Raw genomic sequence first — 26,997 nt, forward strand, 5'->3', positions numbered from 1 at the left:
CATACATTAATACAAATGTAGAAAATGGTAGAAATTTTAAAACAACACTAAAGATTATAGGTTCAGTATATAAAGTATTTACCAAAAACTCATTTTTTGTAGGGTGTTAGCCCATAGATTTTGAGAAAATTTCAAAAAATATGACAATATTGTTTTAAATGCCTAGTTGCATCCTGACTAACATATGATGATGTTCAAAGAGGTTTGGAGCCTTTGTGCTTCTCCGTTTATCAAGAAATAATAATTTTATAGTGGTTATTACATCGATTTAAGAGGTATTATGAAGTTTTACTAAATTAATTGATAAAAACCATTGAACGATGCTCATTTACCATGAAAAAGAGTTTAGCATACATTAATACAAATGTAGAATATGGTAGAAATTTTAAAACAACACTAAAGATTATAGGCTTCAGTATACAAACTATTTACCAAAATCTCAATATTTTTGTAGGGGTTAGCCCATAGATTTTGAGAAAATTTCAAAAAATATGATAATATTGTTTTAATGCCTAGTTGCATCCTGAACTAACATATGATGATGATCAAAGAGGTTTGGAGCCTTTGTGCTCTCCGTTTATCAAGAAAATAATAATTTTATAATGGTTATTCCATCGATTTAGGAGGTATTATGAAGTTTTACTAAATTAATTGATAAAAACCCTTGAACGATGCTCATTTTGCATGAAAAAGAGTTTAGAATACATTAATACAAATGTAGAATATGGTTGAAATTTTAAAACAACACTAAAGATTATAGGCTTCAGTATATAAAGTATTTACCAAAAACTCAATATTTTTGTAGGGGTTAGCCCATAGATTTTGAGAAAATTTCAAAAAATATGACAACATTGTTTTAATGCCTAGTTGCTTCCTGTACTAACATATGATGATGTTCAAAGAGGTTTGAAGCCTTTGTCGTCTCCGTTTATCAAGAAAATAAGAATTTTATAGTGGTTATTCCATCGATTTAGGAGGTATTATGAAGTTTTACTAAATTAATTGATAAAAACCATTTAACGATGCTCATTTTGCATGAAAAAGAGTTTAGAATACATTAATACAAATGTAGAATATGGTTGAAATTTTAAAACAACAATAAAGATTATAGGCTTCAGTATATAAAGTATTTACCAAAAATTCAATATTTTTGTAAGGGTTAGCCCATAGATTTTGAGAAAATTTCAAAAAATATGACAATATTGTTTAAAGGCCTAGTTGCATCCTGCACTAACATATGATGATGTTCAAACAGGTTTGGAGCCTTTGTGCTCTCCGTTTATCAAGAAAATAATAATTTTATATTGGTTATTCCATCGATTTATGGGGTATTATGAAGTTTTACTAAATTAATTGATAAAAACAATTGAATGATGCTCATTTACCATGAAAAAGAGTTTATCATACATTAATACAAATGTAGAATATGGTAGAAATTTTAAAACAACACTAAAGATTATAGGCTTCAGTATACAAACTATTTACCAAAAACTCAATATTTTTGTAGGGGTGTTAGCCCATAGATTTTGAGAAAATTTCAAAAAATATGACAATATTGTTTTAATGCCTAGTTGCATCCTGAACTAACATATGATGATGTTCAAAGAGGTTTGGAGCCTTTGTGCTCTCCAATTATCAAGAAAATAATAATTTTATAGTGGTTATTGCATCGATTTAAGAGGTATTATGAAGTTTTACTAAATTAATTGATAAAAACCATTGAACGATGCTCATTTACCATGAAAAAGAGTTTAGCATACATTAATACAAATGTTAAATATGGTAGGAAATTTAAACAACACTAAGATTATAGGCTTCAGTATATAAAGTATTTACCAAAAACTCAATATTTTTGTAGGGGTTAGCCCATAGATTTTGAGAAAATTTCAAAAAATATGACAATGTTGTTTTAATGCCTGGTTGCATCCTGAACTAACATATGATGATGTTCAAAGAGGTTTGGAGCCTTTGTGCTCTCCGTTTATCAAAAAAATAATAATTTTATATTCGTTATTCCATCGATTTAGGGGGTATTATGAAGTTTTATTAAATTAATTAATAAAAACAATTGATCATTTACCATGAAACAGAGTTTAACATACATTAATACAAATGTAGAAAATGGTAGAAATTTTAAAACAACACTAAAGATTATAGGCTTCAGTATACAAACTATTTACCAAAAACTCAATATTTTTGTAGGCGTGTTAGCCCATAGATTTTGAGAAAATTTCAAAAAATATGACAATATTGTTTTAATGCCTAGTTGCATCCTGAACTAACATATGATGATGTTCAAAGAGGTTTGGAGCCTTTGTGCTCTCCGTTTATCAAAAAAATAATAATTTTATAGTGGTTATTACATCGATTTAAGAGGTATTATGAAGTTTTACTAAATTAATTGATAAAAACCATTGAACGATGCTCATTTACCATGAAAAAGAGTTTAGCATACATTAATACAAATGTAGAATATGGTAGAAATTTTAAAACAACACTAAAGATTATAGGCTTCAGTATACAAACTATTTACCAAAAACTCAATATTTTTGTAGGGGTTGTTAGCCCATAGATTTTGAGAAAATTTCAAAAAATATGACAATATTGTTTTAATGCCTAGTTGCATCCTGAACTAACATATGAGGCGGTGACGCCGCGTGACGCGTGAAAGGTGCAGATCCCTACACGTGGCGAGCCAGCCTCCTCGACGCGCTGGCGTTCTGGATCGTGCGGTTTCTTAGTTGGGCCTAGGGCCCGTTTAATCCTTGCCTTTTGCCCGATCTTTTTTGGGCTTGTAATGGTTTTTATGTTTGTGGGCTTCTGCGTTTGTCTGGGTCTGGCCCATTTATTTATTATAATAAAATCATTGACGGGAAAAAAAAAAAATTAACCACACATAGTATATATGGTGTAAATGGCCGACTTTGCACAAGGGAGGGAAAAATCTGGTTGGTTGAGATGGAGATTCTAGATGACCTTGATATGAAGCGTGTAGGTCCCATCCGAGCAAAAGCGGCCGCCGCAGTTAATTTTGTTTCACACGTGTCTTTCAAATTTAATGAGTTATTCACACTAACCCTATTTTAATACGTATTGATTCTAATGCTTTTAAATGACGATGTGATCCTGATCGGCGTATCTTTAACCAACCATACTATTAGTACTAGGATATTCCGCGCTTTATGCATAGTGAATTTTTTTTTTTTTTTTTGTCATCAACTATACAGACTCATGTAGACTCTGTAAACCACCCCGGGAGATATTGATCCATATGAACAACTAAAGACGGCTGAATCCTAACACTTGCTCTCATATTTTTAATGTCTTCCAAATAACTTGCAAAAGCTGGCAACTCTTCTGGTTCCGAAACCATCTTCACCAATTGAGAACAATCTGTTGCAAACGTAACCTAAAATTGACGTAAATTCCTCATACATTCCATTGCCCAGAGTAGTGCTTCCATCTCCGCATGGAGCGGAGAAAGACTAGCCCGAACATTCCTCGCCACCAGCAATCCGCATGCATAGTGAATTTATATATTAAGAATATATAATATTAACGAATTAAATATGTATATGTGTTTGAATTTTTTTTAATATGCATACAGTTATATTTTATTAATACAATCATCTATATGTTTGACCGAACATTTGTAATATAGACCGAAATCTATTTTAAATTTATAATGAGTCTGATCGATTTAGGCTTAAAAAATTTTATCACCTTATTTATACTTATAAAAACTGTAATGTGGTCATCAAGTGAATTTTTATTACAAAAACAGGTTCTACAGTTAATACTTTACTTTAACATTACTAAGAACTATTTTAATGATTTTAGAACCAGCAGCTTAATATTGTTTTCAAAATTGAATTACTTTAACTTTAGTCTTTCACATAGTTTTGAACGGTTTCAACTGGATGACTAAATTGATGCAGTCCATTTTCTTACTTTAAGTTGGTAGATGAATATATATTCATATTAAATAAAAATCTATATTAATATAATTTTATGATAATTTGTATTTTGTTATAACAAAACAAAGTAAACAATTGCTCACAAAATTTTCAAAGTGAAATTTAAATTTTTTTAATAATTTATAGTCGTTTTAAAAAATTCAAAATATAACATAAAAGAAAAAATCTAAAATTTTATATTATATAGTTAATGTGTTTGTTTAATTTTTTGATAATATAAAATTAGACAAAAATGAAAAAAAAATCCAAAAATTGTTATCAAATATTTATTATTCATAACCATTAGTTGTCATATGTGTTAATCATATTAGGTAATTTCGTAACTTTTATTTAAGGAAAGTGGGAAAATATTTTTTTGTACACAATTTATCAATTTGATAGTTAGTGATAAAAAAATATAATATAAATTAAGATAGACCAATCTATTTTTTTAAGAATTATGAATTTTATTCTCATGGTGACTCGTGACTACAAAACAATGTTGTTATATTTCTCAATTAATATATAAGGGATTAAACCATTGATCACAAATTTCAAAGTGAGATTTTTTAAAGTTTTATTAATTTATATTCTTTTTTAAAATTCAAAATATAACATATATAGAAAAATTGAAATTTTAATTATTTGATTAATTTGATTGTCTAATTTGTTTTAATATTATTAATATAAAACAAAATGATAGAGGATGTATAAATTATTATCAAATTTTTATTATTTAAAATCATTAATTATCATATCTATTTTGATCAGAATAGGTAATTCCGCATGTTTTCTTTAAGGAAATAATAGAGAATATTTTTATATTGATAATTAATGATTTTTCAAATTTGACCATCATATTTTTCAATTTGAATATAATAGTAACACATATGACTAATTGACTATCTAATTGATTGCCACATAAGCAAAAAGTTTTTTTTAATTGGTACATATTTGAGGTTATTATTTTTCAAATATTCCTCCTTTAATATATAAGGGATTATTTCTAATAGTATGTCATAATACCATCGCTTAATACGTATTACCTCCTTTTTAATCAACGGTGGACTCTTTTGCTAATCAGAATAAATATTATTATTATTATCTAATCTATCTTTTAAATTGGAAAATGTGGAGATGTGGGGTTGTTCGGGAACAAAGATAATGAGATGATGGGCCAAAATGAAAATACCTCAATTTACGGAGTCGTTCACGTAAACAAATGATAGGTAATAAAACAATATAATAAAAAAGACAATGAGCATCAAACTTTATTGGACGGTGGAGATGCACCATGCACGTGAAGACAACCCATAATTCCGACATAAACCTCGGCAACACGGAATTTACATCCCATGCCCATTTCACACGAGTCAGATGCTCACCACACGCCTTAATCTACTCTCCAGTAACCATTTTGGTTATCACTTGTAAATACTCCAAGTCATACCGGAACCGGATGCTTAACCGGTTGTACGAATATCAGCATATATCAACCTCTGAAATTCTTATTTACATTCACGATATGTTTAAGTTTCTGCTTTTATCAAGTTTCTGCTTTTTGGTAAAGGAATTTATTTTGTATGCAAGGAAACAAGTCAAGCCATCGTTTATAAAAATCTGAAAATTTTCAACTTTAAAACCTTTTTGGCATGAAATTGTTTGTACAATAATAATGACTCTATTTGTCACCAACAACTAAGTGGTTGAGGAAAGATTTGGAAATAATTAGACGTATTTTCTTTTGCTCGCCATTACTTCCGAGAGGACGATGACTTTGAAATTATACTTTTTTGTACTTTTATTTTTATTAATAATTTAATATACCCATAAAGAAAAAAGAGGAAATACTTGGCCGTCGGTGCCGCCTCCCTCTATTTATTTTTTGTGTAATTAATTAGTAATCTGAAATATTTGAGATCCATCCACGTGGACTAAAAATAGAATCTAACAGTTGGATGTGAACGAAGGGATAGTTCATTGCCCTTTTTGATTGCGGAGTTGGAGACAAGAATCCAATCAAACCTCTATCTGTTCTCTGCCTCTCATTATGAAACTGCTTTCTCTCTAACACCCTTTCACACGTCGTCGTTTTGACTCAAGCAGACAACAATTAATCTTTCCTTGCTAACATCATTACATATTCATAGTTACACCAAACCGTCATTTCCTATATTTCTCAACACATCGCTATCATTACTCTCTCACAATAACAAATTGTTTACGCTCACAATCAAATATAGTCAACCATCATTATCTAGGAAATTACACGATTGGTTTAACCGGTTTAACAATGATGTTGGGTGTGACTGTATAGTCTTCTTGGAGTAAATATTTTGGAGTAAAACAATTTTACTCCAAGTTCAACTGAAATGTTAACCTGATTGGTAACATTTCACTCAAGTTCACTTAAACTGTCTTTCCCACTCTGTGTACTATTGGTAAAGTGGTAAAGGCAGTCTAAGGCCATCTCCAATAGGACTGTAAAACATTATTTTAGTGTGATTTTTGCACCAAATCCTCTCTAATGAAACTGCAAAAATCACACTATTTTAGTGTAACACTAAAATTTGACACCAAATTTGGTATGACACTATTCACCACACTATAACACTATTCATCTCAATAAAACGATATTTACTTATTTTATTACTAAAATATTCAATTAAATAAATAATAAATAAAAAACTTAATACATATAATATTATAAAATAGTTTTGGTGTGAAATTTAGTGTTATGGTTGGAGAAGACCTTGGTTTTAGTGTTGAAATTACACTAAAATAGTGTAGTTTTGACACTAAAATAAAGTTAATGGTTGGAGATGCCCTAAGTGTAACTCTAGGATTGAGAAAAGAAATACAATTAGCGCTACCTTTTGTTTCTCTTTTATCTTTCTATCTTTTAATACTTACTCTGTTTTTCACCATTATACTTACTCTGCATTACTCTAAAATTTTCCAATCATAACCGTTGTGTTAGTCCAATTCAACTCGGAATCCACTCAATTAGTATATTGATACCAAAAGATGGTAATATAATACTGAGCGATGGTATATAACCAATTAAATTAAACGAGGAGGTATTGTTAACAGAGTACTAGTTGTGTTTTTATAATAATTTTTCACTCAAACAGAGATCTTGTTTTGTAATTTGGGAAAATATAAATATCTCCAATCTTATATCTTTTGGTAGCACCAAACTTGTCTCTCTTTTTTGAAGATCCATAAAACTTATCTTTTAAAAAGCAGAATCTATCAAATGGAAAATATAGGTTCGCTCTGTCGGGAGTGTCAATTACTTCTCCTTTCAAAACTCAAACGTCGAAGTCCTCTAGAAAGAGAAGAAAAACGAGTCTGTATGTACTTTATATGTATACCCTACTTAGTGACGGAAGCGCGAAGACTTTTCTAACATACAATCGCAGAGAAAAAGGAGGGCTCACACGCCGGCTGCGTGACTGCTGTAAAGTTGGACTTGCCGACGTTACCCTGCTTATCTTTTCAATACTAACAATAATTATCACTTTTTATTTCCATCTGTTGTAGTTCTTTTTCTTTTGGTCAAATCCTTCTGCTATAGTTCAACTACTTTTATTTTTGCCAAAAAAAGAACACATTTTAGTCTTTCAATTACCGACAAGGCCAATGAAAGATGCCGCCAGTTTAGTAAGTAGTTCCAAGTAGTGATAGTTAAATCTTGAATATTAACATGAACACCTTAATTCTGAAATTACCAAATTATTAATTGAAATTTGGAAGAACAATACAAAAAAGAACCTACGTGGGAACAACATGGTGAAACCAAGTCGCAAAAAAAAGGCACACACAACAAAAGTCCAGATCTCCGGTTATGTAATAATATGTACATAACGATCCATGTCAGCTATCATTATATTTTTGTTCTATCTCGATTTAAAAATCGATCTTTATTTTAGAGTCTGAGAGAAGAAAAAAACTAAGGAAAGTAAACGAATTCTCTCAGCTCCAAAACAAAAACAAAAAAAACGCATGAGCGTACGCAATGAAACCAAACCACACAGCCAACAGCTCAGGCCTGTTCCAACGGAGGAGGCAAGTTCAGGTCTAGATCCAACAGCTGAGCTCTCTTCTCTATCCCACCATCAAAATCTACGACCGAAGACGAATCAGAATCGCTCTGGCCCCCACAAGCCACCTTCGTCGCAACATGCATCGCCGGTGACCTACACGCTAACGACATCGGAGGCTGAACAGCACGACCTTCGTTTCCGATTCCCATAAGGTCCAAATAATACATAGGACGCGCCACCGGGATCTGGTAACACGCGCCTCCTCTGCCGCCAAGACTAAGCTCAAGCGGCGGCGGAACAATATCAGCAGCCGCCGGAGGTGAAGCGCAATAGAGGGTGCTGGTCTGGCTTGGGCTACGCTCAAAACCGCCGCCGCCGCCGATGGAAACGTTCTCGCTCAGCTCGAGAAAGTTAGGGAAATTAGTCTTGGCCTTGGCACCACGAAAGTCACGCGCCGCCTTATCATATGCACGCGCCGCCGCCTCGGCGGTGTCGAAGGTTCCAAGCCAGACACGGGTTTTCTTGCCGGGATCTCGGATCTCGGCGGCGTAACGACCCCAAGGACGCTTCCTAACGCCTCTGTAACGAATCTCTATGGCGTTATTGTGAACCGGGTCGGGTTTCAAACCCAACTTGACCATAACTAAAAATTGGATAGAGAGGGAGAGAGAGTGGTGGTGGTGGTGGTGTGATAATTGAAGGTGGAAGAGACAGGAAAGATGGTAGTTTATATAAGGTGGAGAGAGAGTAAAAGCAACGCTCCTTTTGGGGCGCTTTGTTTAGAACAGTCAGAGCATGAGAGATGGTTTTAGCGGCTTCGGTTACAACAACAGCGGTTTTCATGGTTTTCTTTTTAACCTCCACTTATCCTTAGCCACGTGTGTTTGTTTCCTCTTTCGAAGAATCCTGTTTTTTTTTATCTACCCTTATTAATTTGGTTTTTCACTATCAAGCGTTTTCATTTTTGTTGCTCCTAATCATATTAAAGATGTTTATTCATGTATTAAAGAAAATATTGATAACGTAGGCGAGAACACAAACATAAAAATTAAAGTGGTAAACAGATTCAAATAGTAAAGAATCTAAAGATATATACTTCAAATTTAAATACATTTACAAAGGGTAAACACTCAAATGCTTAAAAAAATGTAGATATACTAGTAAACTACAGTAGTTAAATACACACAATTTAATTTCGATAACATTATACCTTGTTATCCTTGAGTTTAGTTGATGAATAGTATATATAATTACACATTTCTATCTTTGCATGTATCAGTGAAAATTATAAACTTAGAAAGATCTAACTATGAAACATATGGAATCAAGACAGATTTTGAAATATTGATATGAGAATTTTTCTAAGATAAGTGCACAATAGTTATATTCTCTGTTTAAGGCGACAGAAATAATTTTTTTTATCATAATTATAGCACACAAAGGTCAAAAGACTAAAAACGATCAAAAATTATATTTATAGGATTAACCAATCCATACTTAAAATTTAGATACGAGAGATGAAGTTTTAGGATTGAGGTTAAGGATTTAAAAAAATATTTAAAATTTACAATAATAATTTTAAAAAAGTTTTAGAAAAGGAATTTTCAGATTTCAAAATATATATTTGTTTTAATTTTTTGTTTATTAAAAAGTAAAAAAGGTTGTAAATGAATAACAATTTTATCAAAAATTTATTATTTTTATTTATTGTTTATTTAAATATTATTTATATTTATATCTTTTAACGTAAAGGTAGAAGAGTCATTTACTCACTAGAATTCATACTAAATAAAATAATGAACAAAATTTGTAATATTTTATTTTTAAGATCTAGTGCCAAAACGTGGAGAATATCTAAAAGAAAGACAATGAGAGAAAATGATGGCTGCATCGGCTAACCGAGATTCTAACCGTCCGCCATCTATTTTGTTTACTAAAAGACGGTAATTACATTGATGGCAGAAAGACGTGTACCTCAAAATTAAAGATTATAACTTAATTAAATTAGTTAATTGACTTAATTAACGACATCTACGTTCCTCACGCCATGGATAGTGGATTGGGTTTCCTCTTTCCACAAAATCTGAAGAATATAAAATTAAATGTATCATATCTTATGTTCTTTCCATTAAAATATAAGAGGATAATGGACTATCATGGCAATGTTTAACTTCTCCTTATCCTGTCTATATATTGAACTCGGTTTGAATAATTTAATGTATAACTTGTAGGCAAACCTATAAATCAAAATGAAAACCTTTTATAAAATTTAATAAAAACATTTAATTTTGCATGGGGACGAATTAAAAAGAAAATCAATACCAAACTTTTCATTTAGAATCTCTTAATTTTAAAAATAATCCGGCTTTCTAAGACAAACTTACACATTGCTCGATCATCCATTTATGTATAGTAGGGTTGTTGTTATTGTTGTTGTTGTTGGTTACAGAACCATCGTCATGTTGGCGGTTGTTGTGCTTAGAACTAAACCCAGTCGTTCTCGTCATTCTTCTTCGCCTAACTAACTACCGCACTAGCCGCTACTGTAACAATTTACAAGAAAATCCCAAAAATTTCGTTATAATTCGTTATGATTTTGAAGGAAAAAGAAGTTGATAACTGACCTCAAAATCGACTGCACATTAAAGGGAATCGATGGTGGATTGCAATTGGACAAAACACTACTTAGTCTGAAACAAGAATCTTAGTCGCGTAGAATGTTGAGAAGAAGAAGCAAAGGGATAAAGATATAGATGGCCCGGACCACACTGACTCTCATAGGTAACTAAAGCCAATTACTTTATTTTTGTTAATACGAGAGATTGAATTTTGTTTAGAAAGATTAAGAGATTGGGTGAGAGAATCTATGGAGAGAAGATGAGTTTTAGAGAAAAAAAATAAAGCAAAAGCGAAAAGCAAAGTGTCGATAGAGAGAGAGAGAGAGAGAGAGAGAGAGAGAGAGAGAGAGAGAGAGAGAGAGAGAGAGAGAGAGTATGGTTAGATGTGGCCCGTTGGATTAAATCTAATCCAATGGTAAAGAATGTGATCCAGGTAGATCGATATTAAATTCATATTTTATGGAATTTATTCTCATTCACTAAAATCTAAGTAAAGGTAAAATAAGAAGCTCATAACAAAAGACTAAGTCCAAAATCAAATAGAAACATATGACATGGATGATTGCTGCAATATGAGTGGCTGATTTTCTGATCCGACGTGGCATAACTTAGAAGGTTTGTTATTTTCCTTTTAATAGAGTTAGATATAAATTAGTTTAGTCTTATATTTTCGTATCTGGGCTTCAGACATAGACCCATCTTAAATTTACAGCATGAGCCGAACATTGTTCCTTTATTGCTTCCGTTGTCACGATGGGAGGGAAACAAAAAATCGAAATCTTATTTCAGCTACAAAATGCTCTCTACACCGTCGCCGGATCTCCTCTTACTCATCCCTGTCCTGTCTTCGCCGTCTCTCTCCTTAAGAGAAACCGAATCATAAGAACAACATCATTACATCACTCACCACCGTGAAAGGTCACCTGAAGAGATTGAGCGGATTCTCGATAAGTGCAAAGGGGAAAATAGGAGAAGCATTGAGTTATTACCGACAAATGATGTCAAGAGGCAAGAACTGAGATCTTACTAAACCAGACCAAGGCCAAGCTTTGAACCAAAAGTACACAAAAAGAGTCTGAAAGCGATTGAATTATACATGACAAAAAAAAACAATTATCTCTGTCCACGTTGTTTACGCAGCCATGGTGGCAGCTTCTGCTGGTGGAGCTGTTGCTGTGGCAGGGACATACCAACCGTGGTGGATCTCAACTGCCTTTTTCCTCCTAGCCAGCCGAGACTTCCTACGTGCACCAGTGTTCTTGTGTAGCGCTCTAACCTTCACTGCTTTGTCTATCGCAGAATAAGCCTCTCCTATCAGTTTCTCCACCGTCACAATCTCGTCAGGCACAGCATCTGCTTTCTTCTTGAGCCCATCGAGTGCTTCCAAGACCTGTTTAGTAATTGACAGGGATGTAAAAATACAAAAACAAAAACAAAAACATATAAGCAGAAAAATCAGTTGCAGACAGTGATGGTGTTGTCTGAAAACATATGTTCAGTTAAAGTGAAGCGAGACTATGAGATTACCTTCTTCATCCGTGTGCGGGCTTCAGATTTTTTAGACTTGTTGTAAACGCGCCTCTTCTCGGCTTGGCGAGCTCTCTTGGCAGCTGAGTCAGCTTTCTTCGTGGGAGCAGCCTCACAGACAGTCAATTGCCTCGCTGGCTTCTTCTGTACCCACGTTTTCCCTGCAGAGGACGAACCAATGTGAATTAGTAGGAAATCAATTCAAGATTCTGACAAAAAAATGGTATTATACCGGAGGAGAAGGCGACACATTGAGAAACGCTCTGAGCGAAGCTAAGGGAGGAGCAGACACCACGACGAATGGAGAAGGAAGAAGTTGGAGATGATGATGAAGAAGCTCCGTTGAGAGAAAGGGATTTGAATTTGGAATTGAGGGTCGCACAGGAAGAAAGACACTGTACTATTGTCGCCATTGATCTATTCTACTACCGAACACCAGTTCTCTGCTTTCGTACTCCGTAACGAGTAGAGTTATTGGCTCTCGGACCTGTGTTATCCAGAAAAGAGATGATGTCTAAAACTGTAATTTACCGTTTTACCCCCTTTTCGATGGACTTCTCACCAATTTTTGTTGTGACCTTTTGAATCCAACGGGCCAAGGCCCATGCATAAAAAAATTACATGACTTTTCCATAGGCAACATCTACCCCACCGATGGGGAAATCGGTCAATTCATACGTTAACATAGGGCTATGGTCCCGATCAATATTGATAACCTGTGCTAAAACATACATCGATATAAATTTATTTTAAATTTTATACACAAACTAATAAAAATAAGTTAATCATACATTGACTTATTTTTCATTAGTCAAACGTTCATAGATGATGACATGTCATTATTGGAAGCTTACATGTGGCTGAACTATCTATTACGAATTAAAATATTAATTATTAAATTTTTTTTTGTCAATTACGTTGATGTGGGTTTTAAACCCGGGATTAATCATTGAAAATTGAATCGCTAAACTAGTGCGACAAAGTAACTAATTGTTTATATTCTTTATGGTGTGAAATATATTACTACTAAATATTTGATTTTTTTTCCTTCTTTTCATCTGCTACTCTTCATCTTTGGTAAGTTGCCATTTTTTCAGTCTTGTTCCTTCTTCACACAAACCCCTCAAGTAATCTCCTTTCTACTGATTCTTTGTCGGAAAGTTATCATTTTTAATCTTTGGTGAGTTAAAGTTTCTTTACATTTGAGGCATTTGTTACATTGATTGAGATGTTCTTGAGATTTTGGCTTAAAGATATCTTTAGTCCAGTGAGAGTTTGGATACTTGAATGCTTTCCATCTTTGGATTATTACTTCTTTCATAGGACTCAATAACATCTTCTCTGATCTGTAACTCGTGTTTTTTTAGGTCTTAGTTAAGCTTCGTAAAGAATCAATGACAAAGATCTTGACTGACACTGCACTCAAGCAGTGAAAAGTTCTTGAGTCATGAACAAGGATTGAATCAATGGGAAAGATCAAGGGACCTGGGAATTGTAGTGAGTGATATCATAAGCTACGAATCCCACAACAAAGTCTTGTTAGAGTTACAATTAACTCTACAAGTGGTATCATAACCATAAATTCCGTAACAATCGAGAGTAACTCTAAGCTCATCTTAATCACCAAACACTATACTTTTGCAATGCTAGTCTCACTCCTCGAGTACCTAATCGAGATCACTCTGTTTCCGAACCTGAAACAACACTTGTGGATCAGCAACTTCGGTCTTACAATGATTCTTCTCGGCGAAATCCTTCGCAAAACCCCGATCATCACAGCTGGTGGATCATCCATGCACTTTATAAAGGTCCTTCACGAGTAGCATCACAGGCTTTTGACGCGAGGAGTGTATTCCTTTGTCATAGAAGAAGAATATCATAGCTAAATATTTCCTAAAGATATATTTAAAACCATAGAGAATATAAACAATCAGTTACTTTGTCCTAGTGATTGAACGACTCAATTTTCACTGATTCATCCCGGGTTAGAAACCCCCTTCAACTTGTTTGAATTGTTTTTTTTTAATAATTTATATTTTAAATCGTAATAGACAGCTTAGCAACACGTAAGCTTTCGTTAATGACATGTCACCATCTATAAACGTTTGACTAACGGAAAAGATGTCAATGTATGATTTAGCCTATTTTTATTAGGTCGTGTATGAAATTTAAAATAAATCTTTGATGATGTATGTTTTAGCACATGTCATCAGTGTATGTACTGATCGGAACCGCAGCTCTATGTTAATGTATAAATTGACCGATTTCCTCTCTCCCCAACTAATCCATTATTCAGGTTTAACAAACCACGAATCGACAAAAAAAAAAAAAACAAACCACGAATCCACGTGTCATTTTTTTTAATCTTCTCTCCATCGTACTATCTACCTTTAAAAATCAAAGATTTTCAACGGAAAAGAAAAAGAAGTTAACTGTGATTAATTTTTAATGACCAAGCAAACAAGAAATTAATATAAAAAAAGTCATGCAAAAGACATTACAAAACATAATGCAAATGATCCGAGAGTACTACTACTGCTAGGAAATGACATACAAGTCATGTTACAACACGCATAGAGATATTACAAACACACGTACATGCGAGTAACACAACACAACAAACAAATGGTTCGAGAGTCGAGACTAAACCAGCATAGCAACGATCATCAGAGAGCAAACGGCCAGCAACTCAGGGCCGAGCCACCGTACAGTTCGAACGTCTGAGGAGGATGAAGAACCGTCGGAGGCAGATACGGTAAGAACGTTGCTGCTTCGTCGACATTAAACTGCCCTGAAGATCCCATATCCATAAACTGACCAAACGCCACGTCATCACCACCTATTCGTCGAGGCTGACGTGGCAGTGAAAGCGGCGGAGCGGGAAGGTACGTAGGAAAGCTCGTATCGGCATGAGCTGCAGCGGAGGTATTGGAGAAACAGGACACGTGCTCCGTCGCAAAGGCGTCAATGATCGGAGCAGAAGAGGAGACTTCTCCGGCGACGGAAGCGGTAGAAGAAGAGAGCAACTTCGTCTGCTCTCTACCGACAACTACGCTGCTTTTCAGACTAACTTTAGAGAGAACCCATTCATCCTGTATAAATAAAAACAGAGAGTTCAGTTTTGATTGTGTTTACATATTATTAATTTAATGTGGAGAAAGGGGTTACCTTAACGGAGGAAGTAAGGTACTGGTAAGAGAATTTGCCGTCGAGGCGATACTCATGCATGACCCAACAGCTTTTTTCACCTTTAGGAGCTCTACCTTTGTAAAAGACAAGTGTTTTCTTCATCCCGAGTAGCGACTTTGTCTTCGAGCTTTTGATCTCTCTGTCTTTACCCGTTGCTTTCCAGTAACCAGCTTCTGTTGCTCTGTTCGTTCGCAGCCCCGTTGGGTACTTACGATCTCTTAGTGTGAAGAAGTACCACTCTTTCTCCCCCAGTTTCGCTTTCTCTGCTCAAAAAAAAGGAAAGTGTCAAACTTTACACAAAAATAAATGGTTCAAGTAAGACTCTGTTTTTAAAACAGAGCAACAAAGACTTATGATTATGTAGGTCTAGATCGAGCTTATCAAAAAAATTGATTTCTTATGAGATTTTATAGTTATAACAGTTGTCAGTGGCTTTCTCTGCTCCAAAGGTTTTGCAAAGAGAAAAAATGCGAACTTTATTGAAACCGAAATGTTTAAAGTAAGACTCTGTTTTGAAACAGAGAAACAAAGACTTATGCCATGTTGGTCTAAGATTGAGCTTATTATAAGTTATCAGATTTTTGTAGATTTATAACAAATGTCTTAATCAAGGTGAACCATTCTCCTACTATACATCTGTGAAGGTTCATGACATGATAAAAGTCTAAACTTTAGAGGTTCAAGTAGTGGCTCTTTAACTCTAAAGCTATGTGAAAACAGAGTAAAGTCTGAAACTTTAGACCTATAATGATGATTTAAGACATGAAATGTTATAATAACGTGAGGAAAAAATAGGTGTGGTAGTGTTTTGGTGGCCTTACCAGGAAGCTCCCAAGGCTCAGACTTGTTGAGATCAACTTGAGAAATGGCGGCACAAGTGAAACTGGAGTCAAGGACCTTCTTGAGGAGATAGTAAGTGATGAGCTCTTCATCGGTAGGATGAAACCTAAACCCAGGTGGCATTATGGTTTCATCTTCATATCTTGATGATCTCTCCCAACCACTGAAGACATCCATATCCATTGTGGGAGAAGCTCTAAAACAAACAAAACCCTAGATTTTCCCGTGTTTAAAGACAAAGGAAGGTGAAATAGTAAAAGGGTCCTTTTGTAAAATGATCTGTGTTTCTCCTGTTGTGCAAGCAACTGATGTGATATTGGACAGTAGCTAGTGTGACAGATAGAGTTGATGTTGATGTGTTCAATACACCACACAAAACGAATATATATATGTATATATGATGCGTGTGTATATGCATGCAATTAATATCGCTGAAAATGTATTAGAATCTAGGATAAATATGATTAAAACATTTGTCTTTTGAGCATGCAATGCGTGCATGACTGGAAATCTCAGGGGACTCTACGTCAGCCAAATCTTTATTTTTGTTTACTAGCCAATATATTATTGGATCTTTATCTACTGAAACAGTCTGAACTTCACCATGAATAAGATTCTTGTTACGAATAATTCAATACGCGTTAGTATCTTCAAGATAAAACTTTATTAACAAAGAAGACACGTAAAAGAAAAGGAAGAGCATGGATGCATCAAATCAAGAAGAAGCATTTCACATCCATCCATCAGTGTCTGAAGAAGAAACGAACGGACCGGATATAGACGCGTCTTATCTGTCACAAGGAAACGTCCTCACAGGCTTTACATCAAATCACACTCCAATCTTTACTTTCTTTGCATGCATCTTTCTCCCCTCTCCTGCAATTTTTTCACCTCTATGCTTCCCCACAAATATCTACCTACATCTTTCTTTCGGATTTGTACAAGTATCTGCAGTTGTATTGTATACACAAAACCGGATTCAGTTTATAACCGGATCTAACCGGGAGAGATTAGTCCAATTATGGAACGAATGTTACAAAACACCTTTGTGTTTCACTATTCATAACAACACAGCAAATTAAGAGACTTCTTTGATCAGTTTTTGGGTATGACATCAGAGAAAGCAAAGTCATGCAAGGGAGGACATGCAAAAGAATGACACACAACTTTCCATCTCTTTCTTGCAAGCAACATTATCATCTAATCTAAGTTGAATCGATTGTATGGTTAGACAGGAGGCATACATCGTTTTCTTCCTTCAGACTCTGAGTCATCACCTCCAACCCTTGCCCTTGACCACGAGCTCCTTTCCACTTTTTCTAGTGCCACAAGCAGTAATAGCAAATAATTAACAAGATAATACATAAATTAGAACGCAAGATACTAGTATACTAAATTAAGCTGAGAGACTATTTAAGTTCAAGCATCAACGCAGAGATACTACACAAGCTCAAAATCATGGAAATTATCAAAACCAGCAGCCTACGAGGCACTGAAGTGAAATAATATATGAACTCGAGAAGCAATTTTCAGACAAGCGGACTTCCGCACGTCTAGAATGGATAGATACAGAGGAAGAAACAATGCATGCCAGCTTGAATAGTTATAACTATGTGTCCGTCCGTTTTAGAATCAAAAGACGGCGCGCTGTTTTAAAGTCAAGCCAAGACTGGAATGGGCTGCGGCATTCAGGCTTAAGCCCAAATTAATAATTTGTCAGGTGAATGGTTTGATACGTTTTGGTCTACTGAGTCTTGTTCTTAGAGACTGCATGCCATTTGTAGTAGTAGTAGACGGCACGCAGTAATTTACTGTGATGTGATTCCCCCTAACTTCTTTGAAGCATTCTTTTTTCTCAACATCGTCGACAAATGTTCAGGTACGTAGCTAACTTCACTCTCTATCCATCACTAATTAGCCTCGGCAACTTGCCACGCAATAAAGATTACGGCGGATTAGCATAATTAGTGTTAGTTATAGCATATGCAATGTAAGATTATAATTGGTGAACAATATAGGTTCAAAGCTCGAGACTTGTTGCTTTTACTGTTTTACATAACATGTTTCTTAATATTTTACCAAAATCTTTGTATTTATTAGGTTACTACAACTCTTAGCTGTCGCTTTGGAGGCGATTGAGAACAAAGAATATATATAGAATAAAAACTGTATTGTTTTATATTATACCGAAACCAATTTGTTACATTTTAGTTTGAATCACATGGCATGTTGACTGTCATGACAGGGCTTATTATGCCGTTTCTTAGCTATCATACCTTTCTTTGAAACCTTATTTTTCCTTAGTTGTTGCCAGAAATCATTTCCATTTGTTTTAATTATCCACTTATTGTTTTGTTTTCCACAAAATTAATGCAGCTTAGTTTCTGCAACGTCCTAAATGAAATAAAATCCCAAACCGATACTTATCAATAATATTGAAAATAATGGAGTCAATATAATTTATTGGAAGTTATTTATTGACTCCAAGATCTGAATAATTTGAAAATGAAAGTCTTTTCTATTTGGAATAAGTCTCATTTTATTTCCTTTTTTGTTTGCACTCAGATTTATTTGTTTCCTTTTCTATATGCTCAATAAAAACAAAAAAACTGACTCCACATAAAACATTAAAAACAAATATTAAAAAAATAAATGCTGAATGGTTGCCCACATGGGGCACTCTTAATAAGTCTCCAGAATCTATGCTTCAAATACAAACAGAACAAAGAAGAAGAAAGAAAGAAAGACCAAAAACTTATCTCTTTGGTTATCTCTTTGTCTGAATTAAATAAAAATGGATCCTACTTTGAATGATCATCAAGAGTTGGAACAAATCGAAGCTATTGATGATCTTCTTGAAGATTTCTGGTTCTTTGATAACTTACTTGACAGAAGATCAAGAATCTTGAGGTATTGTCATTCAGATCCTTACCCTCTTTCTCCTTCTTCCTCTTCCACTTGTCCGAAACCCGAATTCTCAAAAATTGGAGATTCGGATTCAGACAAGAAGCTTCTAAATGCTCCCACCGAGGGAGACTCGGTTCCACTACCGTGTATAGTGAATAAAGAAGGTGGAAGAGAGCCTGAGAAGATAAACAAGATGAGAAGGCAGTTCTCTGAGAAGCTTAGGGTTCACGAACGAAGAGCTTACTTGCAAAAGAAGGAACCTATGGTTCGAGAGAAGGGAAATAGAGAAAGCTCTAAAAAGAACAGAACTGGTATTAATAGTAGTTGTAATAACAATAGTGTCCAGTGTTGTTCGATGGGAGGGAGTTTACAGAGAACTCAGACGTTACCTAGTTACATAGGAAGAGAAGATGTCGGAAATGAGTTTCAAGATCAAGAGATTGACGATTCGAGGATGGGTTTCTTGATCCGTGAAGCCATCGCTAGCTCTTCTTCTGAGTTTACTCCAACAAAACAAAACACACCAAAGGTTATCTCTTATTTTCATTGTCTTTTTATTTTATTTTTGGTATTATTTGATTATTTTCTACTTTTGGATGATTGCTATTGAATCTTTCCTGAATTTGATTCAAACGTTGAGCAGAGTTCAAGCATCCCAAGGCCTAGACCACCGAGACACTCGAGATCAGAAGAAGCTATACAAGAAATGGTCATCAAGTCACAAAGAAAACCAAATGGTAAAACGCTGCGTAAGACGCTAAGCAGCGTCGACACGAAAGAGCTTCTGATGTTGAAGGACTTGGACGTTACTGAGTCGGAGACGAAACAAGAAAAAGATGAGGAAGAACAGAGGAGGATCCCACGCGCAGCCGTGAAAAGCCGGTCTGCAGCGGTGGTGGGTCAGCCTATTCCAGTTTGGGTTCCAAAGGAGTCAAGAAGAGACATGAAAGCTCAGATCAAGTTTTGGGCTCGAACCGTTGCAAGTAATGTTCGACAAGAATGCTGAAACAATCATTCGTTTTCCTTTGACAACAAATGATTCTCTATAAATATAACACTCTTTTCTATATTCTTTCGTTCCTTATTTTGTTCAAAAACATTCATCTTAATGTTCAAAAAAAAAACATTCATCTTTTATTTTACTAAAAAAATAAGAATATAAAACATAATAATGTGTTTGGATCATTTGACGCCGAAAGCTTGGAATAATTATTTATGTGAAGAAGAATGCAATCGAAGTGGATAAAACAATCAAGTGAAATACTTTGTATTTTATTATAGAAAAAGAACATTTTTTGGAATTCACTTATAAAGTGTCTTTGTACCAGAACGGCAGAACTCTCTAATAGAGACAGAACACACCTAAGGTGATTTCTTGGTGTGGTTTCAGTAGGTGTCATTGCTCTCATTCTGTATAAGTTCACGACTACTATTGAGTCAGGGCTCAATCGTCAGACTATTTTCGATAAACTTCTCAGTTAGTTACTCGTTTTTCTTGACCAATCTCATTGCTTGTGTCAAAGACTAGTTAAAGTTCTTGTTTCTAACTATCTTTGCTTAGTTGTTGGACTGTAGCAAGTAGTAGTGTTACCTTGCACTCCAAGTATCACCATGGTCTCAACTCTCAGTATCAGTAAAAGCCCATAACTGAGAGAATCATTATGGGTCACATCATGCTCTCAATATATGTAGATGCCCATAAGAGTGATGGAGTTCGGCTCTACCCAGTCCATGCTTTCTTAATTGCAATAACTATGTTCATTATGTGAAGGTCATGTTCTCTAAAGATTCTCAGTCCGTACCTTCTTTCATTTTATATAAACCTTTTTGATCATTCCTTGTGTACACAATAAGAGTCTACAAAAGCTTTATATGTGTCTTCTATCTCTTTGCAGGTTAGGCAAATCACAGTAACTGTAAGATATATATATATATAAGCTTTAATCTGTTTTCATCTCAAGCCATTCTGGAAATTTCTTTGACCAAAGTCTTCAATGGAATATTAATCTGCAGGACAATCATCAATGGAGTATGCTATCTAGCAACATTTGTTTTCGGTATCAACACGGTCGGACTTCTCCTTTACTCTGGTCAGCTAGCCTTCAGTGAAGAGTCTGATGAAGCCATGCAGGCCGGCCACAACAGAGCTCGCTAATAGAGACAGAACACACCAAAGGTGATTTCTTTGTGTGGTTTCAGTAGGTGTCATTGCTCTCATTCTGTATAAGTTCACGACTACTATTGAGTCAGAGCTCAATCGTCAGACTATTTTCGATAACTTCTCAGTTAGTTACTATTGATATCTGAAAACTTTAATGCCATTAACGGTGAAGTTCACTTATGGATTCTAGAAGATTCCAATAAACAAGAATGGTTAAAAGTTTCAATTGATGTTCCTTCTTGGATAGATTTAATTGACATTCATCATGGATACAGATGCAGGGGTACACTTTGTACTGGCGAGCTTATATTTGCACCTAGGACCCTTCCCATTAACCCATTCTATTTCATCAGTTAAAATCTCAAGGAAAACATCGCCAAGAAAGTTGTGGTTGAAGAACTTGGAGACCCCTATGCTTCACGCGAAGTCTATTTTGATCATGTAGATAGTCTTATATTCTGTCAAATGTAAGTTAACCCTTGGTGTTGCCTTTCATTTTGATCATGTGTTGGACCTGGCTGTTTTACATTTGATTTTCTTATTTGCTTTACATTTGAACAAAAACAATATCTTAAAGAATGGGTCAATTGACTATTTGAAGAATGAGACAGAATGTTACATGATGATGTCCGACTTGTAGAAGAGTTTTGTAATTACAGTGAAATGATATCTTTGACGAGTCAGTCCGATAACAACTAACAATGTACAATCATTTTGGTTGGAATGATTACTTTGTTCCCATTCAATTGTTCTAACATCTTTTTTTGCTCGAGCTATTAAACTCAATACGCAAGAGCCTTGTGATGAAACTTGAAATATATAGTAGTATATACAAGATAGTTCTTGATTAAAGTGACTTCAGTTTCCACTTGTGACTCACCTTCTTTAAGGCTATTTTAGCAACCATCTTTAAATTTTGTCCTAAAGAGTTTCTTTTCACAAAAAAACGTCTTTTCTGTTAGCGTTTTTTTTTATAAAGAGATGTTCACCTTGCAAATTCACAAATATAAACACCACATCGCTTGAACATAAAAAAAAACACCACATCGCAAAGAAATACTTGAATACAGAGGGAGGAATTGGAATGGTCGTGGAAAGTGAGGGTTTTATTTGCAAATCTCCTAACTCTCTACTTTTACATTTTTCAGGTATTTAAAACTCTATTAAATACTGCCACTAAAGATGGCTTAAGGATTTCCATTCACATAATAAGCAAGAGGCGTTTCCAGCTGCATTCTCCAAAATGTGATACAAATCTATAAAATATTAACACATCAAGGAATTGGTATTGTCAGCATTCAAATCTAAATATACATTAACAACCGGTGGTAGTCTAGTGGTAAAAAAAGAGTTTGAGATGAGATATACAGTCGTCGGTTGTAGATTTCATTTCTGTTAGAAACTAAATTATCATTTGATTAGCCATGTAAAATTAAACTTTGTTTGCCTCATTTAGAAAGAAAAAAAAACAAGTTTTAATTACTAGTCGGTTTCGATCTTTAAAAGATTATATGGGTCTCGGTCCATACATTTTTTAAACTTTGTTTGCCTCATTTAGAAGAAAAAAATAAGTTTTAATTACTAGTCAGTTTCGATCTTTAAAGGATTATTATATGGGTCTCGGCCCATACATTTTTTAAATTTTGTTTGTTTCGTTTAGAAAAACAGATTCGAATTAATAGTCGGCTTGGATCTTCAGAGAAATGTTTGGATCTCGGCCCAGACATCTACAAGTATATAAAAAGATATATCTAGGTTAAAGGAAGATATTAGGGTTAAGAGCCAAAAGAATCAAACTGTGAGAGGCAGAGTTGAAAACAGTCATGGAAATGGTCAAGAGGTCTAAGAAACAAGACGAAATTAATGTAAACGATCCGTTTATGACGCTTCAAAATGACATGAACGTAGAGATTCTCATGAAACTGCCGCCGGGATCCATAGCCAGGCTCCATTTCGCTTCTAAACACTTGTCATCGATAATCCTCGGCAAAGAGTTCACCGAGTTGTACAAGACTCGATCTTCGACTCAGCCGCGTCATCTTGTCTCAGTGCACGGTGGCCACCCGTACGTGTGGATGCACCGCTTTCACTCCATCTCTCAAGAGTATCCGTCTTCTAATCATGACAAGGTTAGTTGTAGTGTGGATCCGTATGGACCGTGTCTAGCGACGTATGACTTTACTCCACCTGTTCGCGGCTTGATCTTTGGTCGGCACTGTAGCAATATGGTGGTCGGGAACCCTGGCACGGGTCAGTTCGTATTTTTACCTAGAGTCGAAACGACGCATCAATGCATATTATGTGTTTTTGGATATGATCCAGTTAATGATGTGTACAAAGTGTTGTGCATGACGGTGGTAACTAAACACACACCTTGTGTTGCTATGTCGGAGGTGCATCAAGTGATCACTGTAGGAGCCAAAGAAAAATGGAGGAGGGTCGAGTGTAAGTATCCATATCATCATTATCCTGGATATCAAGAGATATGCAGGGATGGAGTTATATATTATTTAGCTTCTTACAAAGGAAAAAAATCTCTAATGAGGTTTGATCTGAGTTCTGAAGACTTTAATGTTACTAAGCTACCCGAGGATCAGAAGCTTCAACGGTTTGGTGAGATGGTGAATCACACTGGAAAGATAACCGTAGCGACGACTCTACTAGGATGTATTGATCCAGTTGACCTATGGGTTCTGGAAGATGTCAACAAAGAAGTATGGTCAAAAACTGTTGTCGTGGTGCCTTCTCTTCCAGAAAGATTTGGAATGTCTTATGAGTTCGTGTTCAAGGGTATACTTGGAACTGGGGAGATGATATTCGCACCGAGGACAACCCCATCCCCATCCCCTAACCCGTTTTTTTTTCTTTGTTACAATCCGGAGGGGGGAAAATTCAGAAAAATTGAGATTGATGAACTTGTAGATTACCCTGTGTTTATCCAAGTCTTTGTCGATCATGTAGAGAGTTATATGGTTCTGTCAAGGGTATGTTAATGTTCCTTATTATTGTAATTGTGACATCTGATAAAACAGTTTATTCAGTCTTTTCATCAATGACGTTGTGTGATTGTGGATTGTATATGCAACTATGAGTTGATTCAAGTTTTGGTTTTCGATTTTTTTTTTTTTTTGGTTTATATTGTGACTTAAAAATATATAGCTATGTAATGTGGATATATCAATCTTACATTCTTACTACTGATATGATTCACAATTTCACATACAATATATGGGTCCTCTTTGCTTTGGCCCCAACCATCCTGTGCACCTTATATGCATGGTATACTCCTTATTCTCAGCATTGTCTTTCTGAAATTTCTTTTAAATCGTATTCTTCTTTTTGAATGATCTCTTAGGTAACGGTGTTACTGGCTCCATAGACTCTGCTATTGTCTGCTTTCCGAGATACCATTGAACATCTAGAAGCAGAGACCACACACCATTTGTATACACTATGCACAACTATTTTAGCCATTAGCCTGCCCCTCCTTGTTCGACAGTATACCCTCACATGGCTTCAGCCTCATACATTGTTTCCCTGAATATGCATGATCGATGTTTCGTACAGGCATGTGGGACCGGTTTGATCAACTGGGTTTAGGATACATCCGCGAGACAATGGACTGCCTCACTTTAAAGCAATTCACGCAGATGTAATATCACCTTGAACACATTTTTCCATCTTCTAATGTCAGCTTGTTCAAGAATGGTTGTTCTTCAAGATTGGCTTATATCTGTTAATTATGTTGATCATCATCAAGACATACGAAGTGAGTCCACAGTTACTCCTTACCAAATATCTTCATGATTAAGCTTCAACTTATAGATTTTTGCCGAATACACACACTGGTTTTTCTTATTACACATCAGGAGCTTCTTGCTTTGATCGGCCATATTGCAACTCTCAAGACTGGCTTGTCAGAATAAGTTGTTACACAGTTTCCGAAAACAAGAACCTCTTTGTCAAACCAGAATCAACCCGGAAGAAGCTCCATGAACCAATCTAGAAACAGATTCTTGTTTGATATACCAGTTAAAGCCAATAAAAATCTTAGAAACTGCATCCTCAAAGCTTATATAAACATTCCACACACACACACACACACACACTCATCTCTCATTATATAAACTTCAAGTTTTAACTCACATGGTGTTTTGGACATGCTTTTGTAAAATGGTTTCATAAGAGAAACAGAGTAAACCTGTAAAAATAGTGGCTCAGTGACTAAGAAAACTGTACAGGCTGGTTTGCTACTCTGAAGTATAGTTTTGCATTCATCTAAAGCACACTTTTATGTTCATAGATTATCTAATATGATCATGTAAACATAAACAGAACATTATAAAGATCTGAGAAACTTACACCAAAAGAAGGAACAAGAAGACACCAAAAGTAACTACACAAGGGAGGAATCATCTGTTCCATAGATACTCAAACTAACATAGTTCCTCTAAACAATCTGAGATCAACTCGAGCAGCAACCAATCTTCTTAACCTCAGACACATCCCCCTTAGACCCGACATTAACACTCTGTCCTTTAGGGACACCAGACCGATCATCATCACCAACATCCAAAGCCTTCTTGCTAGCCACACGGTATATCTGAGAAAGCAGCTGAGTGAAAGCATCCTCCACGTTCAAAGCTTCAAGCGCAGACGTCTCCATAAAGAAAGTCTTCTCCCTCTCCGCAAAGACCGTAGCATCCTCGGTAGAAACAGCTCTGAGATGACGCAGATCAGCCTTGTTCCCAACGAGCATAATAACAATGTTGGCGTCAGTGTGGTCTCTAAGCTCCTTGAGCCACCTCTCAACGTTCTCAAACGTCACATGCCTCGTAACATCGTACACAAGTAATGCTCCTACAGCTCCTCGATAGTATGCACTAGTGATCGCTCGGTATCTTCCCAAAAAAACAAAATAAAAATCAAATCTTTTTAGAGTTCTTGAGATTGGTTAAAGGATGAAACTTTTATTGGAAAGTGTATACCTTTCTTGACCGGCGGTGTCCCAAATCTGAGCTTTGACGATTTTGTCGTCGACGTGAATGGTTCTGGTGGCGAACTCGACGCCGATGGTGGATTTGGACTCGAGGCTGAACTCGTTGCGGGTGAATCGAGAGAGGAGGTTGGATTTGCCGACGCCGGAGTCTCCGATTAGTACCACCTTGTAGAGGAAATCGTAATCGTCGTCAGCTGTATACGTCGCCATTATGAGGATTAAGGAAGAATCGGAGGTAATCGCTCAGAAAGGGGAAGAAGAAACGCACAAGATGATATAAGAAAAGTTCATTGTTATATAGAACACATTTAATATTAGTTACAAGCAGCTCCCGTAGCTCAGTTGGTTAGAGCGTTGGTCTTATGAGCCGAAGGTCGCGGGTTCGAACCCCGCCGGGAGCAGCTAAATTATTTTATTATTATGGCCCTTCTAATTTGTATTTTTATGGAATATACCCTTCTATTTAGAAACTTCAACAATCTCATCCCAAACTAATCAATACTTACAGAGAACCCTCTTGAAGCAGCTTAAATTTTTTTTTTTTTTTAAGAATATACCCTTGTATTTTTTATTTGTATCCTATTTATAAACTTCATCAAACTCATCAATACTTCCTGGGAAACCTCTTGAATCTCAAATTATCATTTTCCTCCCAATCTTTTCTTTTGTCATCTTCCTCCCAATGTCATCCTTCATTTTGATTAGTTTTCCCAATACTTGCCGAAAACTAATTAATTTATCAGAAGCAACC

At 35.3% G+C, this 26,997-nt stretch overlaps 6 protein-coding genes and 1 non-coding gene across 8 annotated transcripts; 3 read left to right on the forward strand and 4 right to left on the reverse strand.

The window, feature by feature from the left end:
* Window positions 1–7,674: 7,674 nt before the first annotated feature.
* Window positions 7,675–10,892, reverse strand: LOC103841650 (ethylene-responsive transcription factor 4). 2 transcript variants are annotated; one of them, XM_033281970.1, is made up of 2 exons: window positions 10,630–10,892; window positions 7,675–10,545 (listed from the first exon to the last, which is right to left on the reverse strand). In XM_033281970.1, exon 2 carries the CDS (start codon window positions 8,644–8,646, stop codon window positions 8,005–8,007), a length of 642 nt encoding a protein of 213 aa, XP_033137861.1. In that variant the 5' UTR covers window positions 8,647–10,545; window positions 10,630–10,892; the 3' UTR covers window positions 7,675–8,004. The 2 variants fall into 2 exon arrangements, with proteins under 2 accessions (XP_033137861.1, XP_033137882.1); XM_033281991.1 differs by having other exon boundaries at window positions 7,675–10,088; window positions 10,390–10,892.
* A 727-nt stretch (window positions 10,893–11,619) lies between these two features.
* LOC103841657 (30S ribosomal protein S20, chloroplastic) lies at window positions 11,620–12,643 on the reverse strand. Its single transcript, XM_009118209.3, has 3 exons — window positions 12,383–12,643; window positions 12,151–12,311; window positions 11,620–12,013 (listed from the first exon to the last, which is right to left on the reverse strand). The coding sequence occupies exons 1-3, from the start codon at window positions 12,561–12,563 to the stop codon at window positions 11,756–11,758; spliced, it is 600 nt and encodes a 199-aa protein (XP_009116457.1). The 5' UTR covers window positions 12,564–12,643; the 3' UTR covers window positions 11,620–11,755.
* A 1,925-nt stretch (window positions 12,644–14,568) lies between these two features.
* LOC103841667 (protein CUP-SHAPED COTYLEDON 1) lies at window positions 14,569–17,504 on the reverse strand. Its single transcript, XM_009118219.3, has 4 exons — window positions 17,424–17,504; window positions 16,161–17,127; window positions 15,319–15,602; window positions 14,569–15,242 (listed from the first exon to the last, which is right to left on the reverse strand). Exons 2-4 carry the CDS (start codon window positions 16,360–16,362, stop codon window positions 14,817–14,819), a joined length of 912 nt encoding a protein of 303 aa, XP_009116467.1. The 5' UTR covers window positions 16,363–17,127; window positions 17,424–17,504; the 3' UTR covers window positions 14,569–14,816.
* Window positions 17,505–18,700: 1,196 nt separating this feature from the next.
* Window positions 18,701–20,220, forward strand: LOC103841677. Its single transcript, XM_009118230.3, has 2 exons — window positions 18,701–19,615; window positions 19,730–20,220. Exons 1-2 carry the CDS (start codon window positions 18,974–18,976, stop codon window positions 20,090–20,092), a joined length of 1,005 nt encoding a protein of 334 aa, XP_009116478.1. The 5' UTR covers window positions 18,701–18,973; the 3' UTR covers window positions 20,093–20,220.
* Window positions 20,221–21,101: 881 nt separating this feature from the next.
* On the forward strand, window positions 21,102–25,214 carry LOC103841688 (F-box/kelch-repeat protein At3g04660). The gene is made up of 2 exons (XM_033281728.1): window positions 21,102–24,526; window positions 24,603–25,214. The coding sequence occupies exon 1, from the start codon at window positions 23,071–23,073 to the stop codon at window positions 24,238–24,240; it is 1,170 nt and encodes a 389-aa protein (XP_033137619.1). The 5' UTR covers window positions 21,102–23,070; the 3' UTR covers window positions 24,241–24,526; window positions 24,603–25,214.
* Window positions 25,215–25,524: 310 nt separating this feature from the next.
* Window positions 25,525–26,700, reverse strand: LOC103841697 (ras-related protein RABA1g). Its single transcript, XM_009118253.3, has 2 exons — window positions 26,236–26,700; window positions 25,525–26,148 (listed from the first exon to the last, which is right to left on the reverse strand). Exons 1-2 carry the CDS (start codon window positions 26,454–26,456, stop codon window positions 25,713–25,715), a joined length of 657 nt encoding a protein of 218 aa, XP_009116501.1. The 5' UTR covers window positions 26,457–26,700; the 3' UTR covers window positions 25,525–25,712.
* On the forward strand, window positions 26,574–26,647 carry TRNAI-UAU. The gene has a single exon. It is a non-coding gene; the product is annotated as a tRNA-Ile (tRNA).
* Window positions 26,701–26,997: the final 297 nt, after the last annotated feature.

Source organism: Brassica rapa, chromosome A01 (assembly GCF_000309985.2).
Source record: "Brassica rapa cultivar Chiifu-401-42 chromosome A01, CAAS_Brap_v3.01, whole genome shotgun sequence".
Classification (NCBI taxonomy): domain Eukaryota; kingdom Viridiplantae; phylum Streptophyta; class Magnoliopsida; order Brassicales; family Brassicaceae; genus Brassica; species Brassica rapa.